This window comes from Ranitomeya imitator, chromosome 3 (genome assembly GCF_032444005.1).
Source record: "Ranitomeya imitator isolate aRanImi1 chromosome 3, aRanImi1.pri, whole genome shotgun sequence".
Classification (NCBI taxonomy): domain Eukaryota; kingdom Metazoa; phylum Chordata; class Amphibia; order Anura; family Dendrobatidae; genus Ranitomeya; species Ranitomeya imitator.
The window spans coordinates 209268031-209280792 of NC_091284.1; the positions used below are offsets into that span (position 1 = coordinate 209268031).

Sequence of the window (12762 nt, forward strand, 5' to 3'; positions counted from 1 at the left end):
CTCCACATAGGGACTGTGATTGTGCTATTAACTTGATTCCTGGTTGTAAGTTCCCTAAGGGCCGACTTTTCAATCTGTCTGTGCCAGAGCATGCCGCCATGCGGAGCTATGTTAAGGAATCTTTGGAGAAAGGGCATATTCGGCCCTCTTCGTCACCATTGGGAGCGGGTTTCTTTTTTGTTGCTAAGAAGGATGGCTCCTTGAGACCCTGTATTGATTATCGTCTTCTTAATAAGATCACGGTCAAATTCCAATACCCCTTGCCTTTGCTTACTGATTTGTTTGCTCAGATTAAGGGGGCTAGTTGGTTTACTAAGATTGACCTCCGAGGGGCATATAATCTTGTTCGTATTAAACAGGGTGACGAATGGAAAACTGCATTTAATACGCCCGAAGGCCATTTTGAATACCTTGTGATGCCATTTGGGCTCTCTAATGCTCCATCTGTGTTCCAGTCTTTCATGCATTATTATTATTATTATTATTTATTATTATAGCGCCATTTATTCCATGGCGCTTTACATGTGAGGAGGGGTAAACATAATAAAACAAGTACAATAATCTTGAACAATACAAGGCACAACTGGTACAGGAGGAGAGAGGACCCTGCCCGCGAGGGCTCACAATCTACAAGGGATGGGTGAGGATACAGTAGGTAGGATAGAGCTGGCCGTGCAGCGGTTTGGTCGATCGGTGGTTACTGCAGGTTGTAGGCTTGTCGGAAGAGGTGGGTCTTCAGGTTCTTTTTGAAGGTTTCGATGGTAGGCGAGAGTCTGATATGTTGTGGTAGAGAATTCCAGAGTAGGGGGGATGCACGAGAGAAATCTTGTATGCGATTGTGGGAAGAGGAGATAATAGGGGAGTAGAGAAGGAGATCTTGTGAGGATCGGAGGTTGCGTGCAGGAGAGTACCGGGAGACGAGGTCGCAGATGTATGGAGGAGACAGGTTGTGGATGGCTTTGTGTGTCATGGTTAGGCTTTTGTACTGGAGTCTCTGGGTGATGGGGAGCCAGTGCAGGGATTGACAGAGGGGAGAGGCCGGGGAATAGCGGGGGGACAGGTAGATTAGTGGGCAGCAGAGTTTAGAATAGATTGGAGGGGTGCAAGAGTGTTAGAGGGGAGGCCACAGAGCAGTAGGTTACAGTAGTCAAGGCGGGAGATGATGAGGGCATGGACTAGGGTCTTTGCGGATTCTTGGTTTAGGAATGTGCGGATCCGTGAAATATTTTTGAGTTGGAGGCGGCAGGAAGTGGAAAGGGTTTGGAGATGTGGTTTAAAAGAGAGATCAGTGTCAAGGATTACCCTAAGACAGCGGACTTGTGGGACTGGGGAGAGTGGGCAGCCGTTTACTGTAATGGATAGGTTCGTTGGGGAGGTCGTGTGAGATGGGGGAAAGATGATGAATTCTGTTTTGTCCATGTTAAGTTTTAGAAATCTAGTGGAGAAGAAGGATGAAATAGCAGACAGACATAGAGGGATTCTGGTTAGTAGGGTGGTAATATCTGGTCCAGAGATGTAGATCTGTGTGTCGTCAGCATAGAGATGATACTGAAAGCTGTGAGATTCTATGAGCTGTCCCAGGCCAAAGGTGTAAATGGAGAAGAGCAGGGGTCCTAGAACTGAATCTTGCGGGACTCTGACAGATAGGGGGCGAGGTGAGGAGGTGGTGTGTGAGTGGGAGACGCTGAATGTACGGTCAGTTAGGTATGACGAGATCCAGGATAGGGCCAAGTCTGTGATTCCAAGGGATGAGAGGGTCTGCAGCAGCAGGGAATGGTCCACTGTGTCAAAGGCAGAGGACAGGTCCAGGAGGAGGAGGATAGAGTAGTGTCGCTTGCTCTTGGCGGTTAATAGGTCATTGGTGACCTTAGTTAGGGCAGTTTCAGTGGAGTGGTGTGACCGGAAGCCTGATTGAAAGCGGTCAAAGAAGGAGCAGGAAGATAGATGGGAGGACAGTTCAAGATGGACATGTTGTTCCAGTAGTTTTGAGGCAAAGGGGAGAAGTGATATATTGCATGATATTTTCCGCAATTATCTTGATAAATTCATGGTCGTATATTTGGATGATATTTTGATTTTTTCCAATGATTGGGAGTCTCATGTGAAGCAGGTCAGGATGGTGTTCCAGATCCTTCGTGATAATGCTTTATTTTTGAAGGGGTCTAAGTGCCTATTCGGAGTTCAGAAGGTCTCTTTTTTGGGTTTTGTTTTTTCTCCCTCTTCTATAGAAATGGATCCTGTTAAGGTGCAAGCTATTCATGACTGGATCCAACCCACATCTGTGAAGGGTCTTCAAAAATTTTTGGGCTTTGCTAATTTCTATCGCCGTTTCATTTCAATCTTTTTAGCTCCAGATTTTACATTTTCACAAGGGTAAAATGGCACCGCTGACATTTTACCAAAGCCCACCTTTGGGAGATTATTGGCTCCAGCCTTGCACCGCCAGGACACTCCCTCCTCCCAGCTCAGGGCCCTCAGCATTGCCCCACTCCTGCCACCGCTGGCTTCCTGCAGTGGCAACCTTGCTCCTGCCTCCTGTGACCCTGTTCCACTGCTGCCACCCCTCCGGTAAGCTAAATTCAGACTCTAAGTTGGACCCCTATAATCACATTAAAAATTTAAAAATTATTTTTTTCCTATTTTCTTCCTCTAAATTTGGAGTGCGCTTTATTGTCTAGTGCATCTTATAGTCTGAAAAATATAGGTATAAGGTTATTATCATGCATTCATTAATTCTTGTTATACAGCATGGGATAAATCATATTAAGGGCAGAATCTGACTGCCGTATTTCTCCTGCAAGAATCGCATCGCACTGCATGCACTGGCCTGGCACCTCTCCTGACCTGAGCAAGATTCTCAAGCACGAAATACGGCAGTCTCTGCCCTTAGAAACAGGTTAAGAAAGGTCACATCTGAATATGTTTGGCACATAACTTTGTCTATATAGTGAATACTAACCTGAGCACAGCAAATGAAGGCAATAGAGAGGGTTACCAAATAAACTGAAGATACAATAACGTCCACTGATCTCTGGGGTCCTCGTCTCTGGTATGAAGAAAATGGAAAAAATAAGCTATTCAGGGGTGGAGGAAGTTTATATATCATGTAAAGTAGCTGTGTAACACCTTAGCTCACCTTTAAGTAAGACCGTAGGGAGAGCCACATTTTAATATTCTGCACCTTCTTCAGTCGGAAGTGTGGAATTTCCGATTTCAGAGCCTTCCTGGCAGAGGTGATATGGCTAAATAACTTAGCGATCAAAAATCTCTACAGGTGAAAACAAGGAATGTGTTATGTTGAGCAGAAGAGGAAGAAACCATCGTTGTAATTTACCGTTACAAAGGACGGCTGTAAAAAGAAGGTCACAAAGAGATATTGCATATATGTGTATACAAATGTATTTCTCACAGCAATACACATTGTGTACTACTAAGCATTGCACCTCTATAAAATTTATAACTTCAATATATTATTTTGTTACAACAAATGGTGATGCAAAAAAAAAAAACATACACGAAATATCAAACATCGTATATTATTGAAGCAAACTTTATTGGTTGCTGGTATTTCTTCAATTGTATAATGCACCATTCAAACATCAAATAAAGCCACCAAGTAAAATAAAAAGTTTAATTCAGCTACTATATAAAATATTTTGTAAAATAAAAAAAAGCAGAATTCTGATTAAAAAAAAGGGGGTTTGCCTCAATTGAAATCAGCCTGTTTGATAGGTCACCGATATCAGATCAGTGGAGGTCCAACACTTGGCACCCTCATTGATCTTTTGTTACCAGCTCCAGTAGCAACTGGTTGTAAACAGTGTAAGGGAGTAATCTTCAGTACCTGGGAGCAGTCACCAAATAGTGTGTTGTAGTGGTGGTGTTTCACTCCGAACACTATTTATAATGGCCGGGTGCTGGACCCGGTAACAGTTGATTGGTGATAAAGGCCAGTGTCAGACTCCACTGATATGATATTGATGATCTGTCCTTCTTCTGACAACTGTCTCTCTCAACTCCCACATACACATGAATGCTCAGCTCAGCCTAGTGTTCTCTATAAGGAGATAGTAGCTTCCAGACTCCTCTCATCATTCTGAAAAAAACATTTTGTAAAGGTTAAAAGTTATTTGTATTTTTAGATAAAATTTTTGCTTTCTTTTTGGCTTCTAATGAGTTAATTTTTGAAAAGTTCAAGTGGGTATTGTTAGAGAGCTTTCACTGGGGGTGTTTACTTTTTCCCCTCTGTGATGCTGACCAATCATAAGCAGGCAACAACATTCATGGGAACGAAGAACATGCCCCACAGTACCTTAGAGCAGGTTTCTTAGTGTGTGAGTTGTAATAACATAGCTTTGATTGCACATGAGTCAGTGTGGGAGAAGAGGCAGTGAAGCTGAATTTAGCTGTGTATCATTACAACCCCTCTATGAACTCTCATCTTTTCATAACACAGTCACCAGTACTGCCTCTACTCCAGATATGAAGAATAGGGAAGATTGTTGTCAAATGCAGTAAAATGGAAGCTTTTTCTTACAAAGAAAAATATACAAACCTTGCTATGCTTTGCCAAAACATAAGTCTGCCAAAAGCATATGGGAAAACATTCTATGGTCTGATGAGAACAAGCGTGAACTTTTTGACCATAATTGCAAAAGATATGTTTTGGACAAATCTAACACTGCACATCATCAACAGAACACCATACCCACAGTGAAGCTTGGTGGAGGCAGAAGTTTGCTTTGGAACTGTTTTTCAGCAGCTAGAACTGAGACTTTAGTAAAGGCAGAGGGAATTATGAATGGTTCCAAATATCAGTCAGTTGTGCAACATAACCTTTAGGCCTCTGCTAAAAAGCTAAAGATGAAGAAAAATGTAATCCATCAGCAGGTCAATGACCCAAAGAATACCTTCAAATCAAAAAAAGAATTGCTTTGTTAGAAGATTACAGTTTTGAAATGGCACACCTAGAATCCAGACTTAAATCAAATTTAAAATATGTTGGTTGATCAGATGAAGATCTACACAGGAGATGACAACTCAATCTGACAGATTTGTAGCCATTGCTAAATGTGCCATGCTGATATATTTAGACTCATACATAATATGACTAAATGATGTCATAAATTCAAATTGTACATTAGTTTAATGATGTGCATATTTATGCAACCACATTATTTTAGATTTTTACTTCTCTTTTTTCCAGCCAAAAAGATTTCAGTTTGTTTTTGCGTTCAATTGTACAGATTACGAGTGATATTAAAGGTGGAAAAAGTTCTGAAATGATTCTTCTTGACATGATTATTTTTTCTAGAAAAAATTGGCAATTTACAGTATCATGGGTGTGTAAACTCTTTTTTATATCCACTATACACCTATGCCTTTCTTCAGCATACTGCTACCCATTTTCTCTTATCACAGACTGCTTCATTTGCCCCTCGTTTTCTCACATATTTGATTCATTGTCACCTGTTTCTCTCACAGACAGATTTCTATGTCTTTTCTTCAGAGGAAATACATCCTATGCTTTTTTTTCACAATGACTGCCTTAATGGCACTCCATTTCTCTGCACCGTCTGATTTCTCCTCCTCCTGTTTATAAACACTTCACCTTCATATTAAATGGTGCTGGTTTCTTTTAGCAGTGAAGGGGTTAATCTGCTCAGTTGCAAGCTTTCCTGCATTAAGATTCCTGGCTGTTTACTGTTGGCCACTCCCCTCTCCTATATATTCTGGGCTCTGGCAAGCACTCATTGCCAGCACTGGCTTCATGCTGCATCGCTAGGAGATGGTGGTTTGTGGTTGTTGTTTGAGAAGGCGTTAGGTGGATTTACCTAAGACTGTTGCTAGGTTTTGGTTGTGTGCTAAATTTCCCTTCTTTTCCTAGTTTTGGTTTCATCCCATCCTCCACTCCCTGGTGTTTACCTCTATTGCTTATTTGAGTATATTTGTATGATTGTTTTTTTCCTTTATCCCTGATTGCATTACCTTGTTAGTCTGGTTGGTGTATTACCGTACACTACTACTCCCCTCTTCCCTGGGTGGGAAAAGGGTACAGACTGAGGGCGAATTTAGGAGCTATGGCAAGGTACATGGCCCCAGCATCTTCCCCATCAGAAACAGGGTGAGCGAGGGGGTCCTTAGTATTAGGAACAGAGAAGGAGGCCCTGGTCCCGGGACACCCAACAATAGAGTCGTGACACTGTTCTTTCTCAAATACTGCTCCATATTCCTTCTGCTGCAGCAGAATGCTTCACATGCCCTTCTTTCCTACCAAGGAAACGCTCTCAGACTTTTTTCATAGCCTCTCTTCACACAAAGTACTACCTATGCCCTCCTATCAAGGCTGCTTCACACTGTCTCTCAAACCATGGCTTTCCTCTTCTTACAGACTGAGAGCCTGATTCCAGCGATGTGTCATTTCCTAGGCAGTGTGTTGTTGTTACAATAAAATCATCAGCAAGAGATTATCATTACAAGGACTAGGTGTCATGTGTCCCCTGGTCCAACAGTACCCCAGCACTGTTAGCAACTATCTGGTAGCTTATTGTATACTAGATGGTGGCCCGATTCTAACACATCGGGTATTCTAGAATATGCATGTCCACGTAGTATATTGCACAGCCCACGTAGTATATTGCCCAGACACGTAGTATATTGCTCAGACACGTAGTATATTGCCCAGCCACGTAGTATATTGCCCAGCCACGTAGTATGTTGCCCAGCCACGTAGTATATTGCCCAGCCACATAGTATATTGCCCAGCCATGTAGTATATTGTCCAGCCACGTAGTATATTTCCCAGACACGTAGTATATTGCCCAGTGACGTAGTATATTGCCCAGACACGTAGTATATTGCCCAGCTACGTAGTATATTGCCCAGTGACGTAGTATATTGCCCAGTGACGTAGTATATTGCCCAACCACGTAGTATATTGCCCAGTGACGTATTATTTTGCCCAGTCACGTAGTATATTGCCCAACCACGTAGTATATTGCCCAGTGACGTAGTATATTGCCCAGCCACGTAGTATATTGCCCAGTTATGTAGTATATTGCCTAGTGACGTAGTATATTGCGCAGCAACGTAGTATATTGCCCAGTTACGTAGTATATTGCCTAGTGACGTAGTATATTGCCCAGTGATGTAGTATATTGCCAGTGACGTAGTATATTGCCCAGTGATGTAGTATACAGCACAGAGCTATGTAGTATATTGCACAGCGATGTAGTATACAGCACAGAGCCACGTAGTATATTGGCCAGTCACGTAGTATATTGCCCAGTGACGTAGTTTACAGCACAGAGCCACATAGTATATTGCACAGCGAAGTAGTATACAGCACAGAGCCACCTAGTATTTTTGCCTGTTACGTAGTATATTGCCCAGCCAGGTTTGTCAGAGGTTAAAAAATAAAAAATAAACATATACTCACCTTTCCGAGGGTCCCTTGTAGTCTATGGCAGCTTCCGGTCCCAGGGTTGGTATGGGCGCAGGACCTGTGATGACGTTGCGGTCACATGACCATGACGTTATGGCAGGTCTTTCTAGCGCAGGCACGCAGGGCCTGTGATGACATCGCGGTCACATGACCATGACGTCATGGCAGGTCCTTCTCGTGCAGGCGCACAGGGCCTGTGATGACGTCGCGGTCACATGACTGTGACGTCATGGCAGGTCCTTCTCCCATACCATCTTTGCCAGCGGAACCTGCAACGGAAGATGGCAGCCGGTGCGAGAGACTATGGAGGGTAAGTATAGCAGGTTTTTTTTTTTATTATTATTTTTAACATTACATTTTTTTACTATTGATGCCGCATAGGCAGCGTCAATAGTAAAAAGTTGGGGACACACAGGGTTAATAGCGGCGGTAACGGAGTGCGTTTCCCGTGGCATAACGCGGTCCATTACTGGCGGCATTAGCCCTGTGTTAGCGGTGACCGGAGGGGAGTATGCGGGCGACAGGCACTGACTGCGGGGAGTAAGGATCGGCCATTTTTTTCCGGACTGTGCCCGTCGCTGATTGGTCGCGGCAGCCATGACAGGCAGCTGGGGAGACCAATCAGCGAATGAATAACCATGACAGAAGGACAGACAGACAGACGGAAGTGACCCTTAGACAATTATATATAAGATTGACAATCAGTGGTGGGGACGGGGTTACAGAGCTCCACATTTTGAGCTCTGTTAAATCTGCAAGAGAAAACTGTGATTTATTAACTGATGCACCCAGTAAACTACCTGCAATCGGGGTTTATGTCCCTACATCATGCTTCTATCAGATTATATAGCAAAAACCTACTGATACTGACAGATTACATTTAATTTGGCATAATAATTGGGCAAACATACCCACAGGGAAAACCGGAAGATTCTCCGATGGGCCCAGGCACTGACACCTGCTGGCATACAGGGCCAGCAGCTGCTTAGGGCCCCTGCTGCTCCAGGGGCCCCCAGCCAGTGGTGTGTCGCTAATAGTGGCACACCATTCAACTGCTATGGGGGCCCGCCAGTGTCAGCGGAGCAGCAGAGGGTGACAGGAGGCAGAAACTGGCTGCTGCGGCTAAAGCCTGTCCCCACTGTTAAAGAGGAATGAATATTCACCCTTCCCCATGCGGGAGATTTGAATATTCATTTCACTTTAATAGCGGGCAGCGTTAGCCACAGGCTGCAGCTAACACTGTCCGCTATCAGGGCTGGCAGGCCAGGGCCCCTGTTCCTCCAGGGGACCCCAGCCAATGCGGCCACTATAGGGTTCAGGAAAGAAATATATCTTGGTACCGTGTTAGCCAGTAGATAGATAATTTTTTCATCACATTGTGGAGTGGAGGGATAACTAAGATAAGCCCCCCTGCACATGTGATAGCCGTCTGTTGGCCTAAAGCCACCCCGATCTGTGACGGGGGGCTGACGGTCACGGTGTGAATCGTGACAAATTCAGGACTCTCAATTCTAAATATTTCACTATAGGGTTGTAAGTCAGAGGGGCCAGTCACCAGCCCTGTCACCCAGTGCGCGCCGCATTCAACTGGCATCATAGATGCCGATACAGTTGAAAGCAATAATGGAGGAAAGAGAGTGAAATAACGCTCCCTCTCCCATCATTCCCCTCTGCCTCAGACACAGCAGGTGCGCGATGACATCACTTCATCGCGTACCCTGTGTGACGGGCAGACGACAGTGCAGTTGCACAGACTGGAGCAAAGACGGAATCAGCGTGGGAATGAGGAGGAGAGGTGAGTATTGTGTTTGATATATATACAGTACAGACCAAAAGTTTGGACACACCTTCTCATTTAAAGATTTTTCTGTATTTTCATGACTATGAAAATTGTAAATTCACACTGAAGGCATCAAAACTATGAATTAACACATGTGGAATTATATACCTACTTAACAAAAAAGTGTGAAACAACTGAAAATATGTCTTACATTCTAGGTTCTTCAAAGTAGCCACCTTTTGCTTTGATGACTGCTTTGCACATTCTTGGCATTCTCTTGATGAGCTTAAAGAGGTAGTCACCGGAAATGGTCTTCCAACAATCTTGAAGGAGTTCCCAGAGATGCTTAGCACCTGTTGGCCCTTTTGCCTTCACTCTGCGGTCCAGCTCACCCCAAACCATCTCGATTGGGTTCAGGTTTGGTGACTGTGGAGGCCAGGTCATCTGGCGTAGCACCCCATCACTCTCCTTCTTGTTCAAATAGCCCTTAAACAGCCTGGAGGTGTGTTTGGGGTCATTGTCCTGTTGAAAAATAAATGATGGTCCAACTAAACGCAAACTGGATGGAATAGCATGCCGCTGCAAGATGCTGTGGTAGCCATGCTGATTCAGTATGCCTTCAATTTTAAATAAACAGTGTCACCAGCAAAGCCCCCCCACACCATCACACCTCTTCCTCCATGCTTCACAGTGGGAACCAGGCACGTAAAGTCCATCCATTCACCTTTTCTGCGTCGCACAAAGACACAGTGTTGGAACCAAAGATCTCAAATTTGAACTCTTCAGACGAAAGCACAGATTTCCACTGGTCTAATGTCCATTCCTTGTGTTCTTTAGCCCAAACAAGTCTCTTCTGCTTGTTGCCTGTCCTTAGCTGTGGTTTCCTAGCAGCTATTTTACCATGAAGGCCTGCTGCGCAAAGTCTCCTCTTAACAGTTGTTGTAGAGATTTGTCTGCTGCTAGAACTCTGTGTGGCATTGACCTGGTCTCTAATCTGAACTGCTGTTAACCTGCAATTTCTGAGGCTGGTGACTCCGATAAACTTATCCTCAAAAGCAGAGGTGACTCTTGGTCTTCCTTTCCTGGGGCGGTCCTCATGTGAGCCAGTTTCTTTGTAGCGCTTGATTGTTTTTGCCACTGCACTTGGGTACACTTTCAAAGTTTTCCCAATTTTTCGGACTGACTGACCTTCATTTCTTAAAGTAATGATGTCCACTCGTTTTTCTTTACTTAGCTGCTTTTTTCTTGCCATAATACAAATTCTAACCGTCTATTCAGTAGGACTATTAGCTGTGTATCCACCAGACTTCTGCTCAACACAACTGATGGTCCCAACTCCATTTATAAGGCAAGAAATCCGACTTATTAAACCTGACAGGGCGCACCTGTGAAGTGAAAACCATTCCCAGTGACTACCTCTTGACGCTCATCAAGAGAGTGCCAAGAGTATGCAAAGCAGTCATCAAAGCAAAAGGTGGCTACTTTGAAGAACCTAGAATATAAGACATATTTTCAGTTGTTTCACACTTTTTTGTTAAGGATATAATTCCACATGTGTTAATTCATAGTTTTGATGCCTTCAGTATGAATTTACAATTTTCATAGTCATGAAAATACAGAGAAATCTTTAAATGAGAAGGTGTGTCCAAACTTTTGATCTGTACTGTATATATATATATATATATATATATATATATATACACACACCCTATAAGGGGGCTGCATTATACCCTATAAGGGGGCTGCATTATACCATATGAGGGGGGCTGCGTTATACCCTATGACAGGGGCTGCGTTATACCCTATGACAGGGACTGCATTATACCCTATAAGGGGGCTGCATTATACCCTTTGAGGGGGCTGCATTATACCCTTTGAGGGGGGCTGCATTATACCCTATGAGGGGGCTGCATTATACTCTTTGACAGGGGTTGCATTATACCCTATGACAGGGGCTGCATTATACTTTGACACGGACTGCATTATACCCTATGAGGGGGCTGCATTATACTCTATGAGGGGGCTACATTATACCCTTTGAGGGGGCTGCATTATACCCTTTGAGGGGGGCTGCATTATACCCTATGAGGGGGGCTGCGTTATACCCTATGACAGGGGCTGCGTTATACCCTATGACAGGGACTGCATTATACCCTATGAGGGGCTGCATTATACCCTATGAGGGGCTGCATTATACTCTATGAGGGGGCTGCATTATACCCTTTGAGGGGGCTGCATTATACCCTTTGAGGGGGGCTGCATTATACCCTATGAGGGGGGCTGCGTTATAACCTATGACAGGGGCTGCGTTATACCCTATGACAGGGACTGCATTATACCCTATGAATGGCTGCATTATACCCTATGAGGGGCTGCATTATACTCTGAGGATGCTCAGATGGTAGTTGATGTCACAGGAAGTGTTTTCCTTGACCCGCACCACAGCCTGGATTGCAGGATGCGACATGTGATGCAGCCGTGGGTCCGCTGTGCATGCGCCGCAATTAGTGCAGCGCTAATCATGCACATCTGGTGGCCTTTTCTATATGTTCTCTGCATGCTTGGGTGGTCCACACCGCCCCCCGAGGAAGCCAACTACACGAAACACACGTCGGGCCTAGCGTGTGCACTCTTTACTTGGCTCCTCCTCCCCACATGGATAAGCAATAGACTGTTCTATGTACTGCGAGCAGCACTTAATTTCCCCGATCCTGTTGAGCACATGCCAGTCGGATATGTTTATGTCCTATATAGACTTATATAGACTGATTTTTTGGACTTGAGTTGGGTGACTATACCTCTTTCAGTGGAGGATTGCATATGCATTTTTTGCTTTGAGCTCTGTGCACCTTTTGATCATTACATGTCTATTGGAGGTTTCTTTGTGAATAGTGACGCCTGGTTCTTTATTTTCCCCATTTTAAACACTCGTCTTGTATTTTGTATTTGGGCTAAATGCCCGCATTATTTATGTGAGTGAGTTATATTAATAAAGATTCTTTTGTATTATACTTAAACCATCTCATCTCATGTCACTTTATATACCCTCTTGTTTTTTGAGGGCTATTACTCCTCTTTATTTGTAGGATTACATTATCTACGTGGGTATATGTGGTAGGGTCTCGGCCTAGGGACCATAAATTTCAATGTGTTTCCAAAACGTCATTTATTGCTATGTATTTATTTCCATGTAACTACATAATGGGTCCCAAGAATGATTTTCTTTGGTGGGCCCAAGGTGCTCCAGTCCGATACTGCATACTCATCATTGCAATAAATAATAATTTTAATAATAATAATTTTTATTCATATAGCGCCAACATATTCCGCGGTACTTAATTTAACCTCATATGCTTAGAACATCCTAATGTTGCTAAAAAAAAATTTCATTGTGGCTGGATCAAGGCTAATCTTTACATCTATGGATGGCTTTACTCCGATTACTTCATCATCTGTGGCACTTATTACTGGACATTGAGAATTAAGAAATGAATGTCAACCTGTATATTCCTGCGTCTTTTCCCTTCATAACTGCCTC

At 43.7% G+C, this 12762-nt stretch overlaps 1 protein-coding gene across 7 annotated transcripts in view; it reads right to left on the reverse strand.

Moving 5' to 3' along the window:
- PHTF1 (putative homeodomain transcription factor 1) overlaps nt 1-12762 on the reverse strand; it is a 322067-nt gene that overhangs the window by 34311 nt on the left and 274994 nt on the right. For all 7 annotated transcript variants that reach the window (XM_069761762.1, XM_069761764.1, XM_069761758.1 and 4 more), the window contains 2 exons: nt 3137-3268; nt 2960-3046 (listed from right to left, as the gene is read on the reverse strand). In XM_069761762.1, coding sequence (XP_069617863.1) covers nt 2960-3046; nt 3137-3268 — 219 coding nt within the window. The remainder of the gene's footprint in view (nt 1-2959; nt 3047-3136; nt 3269-12762) is intronic.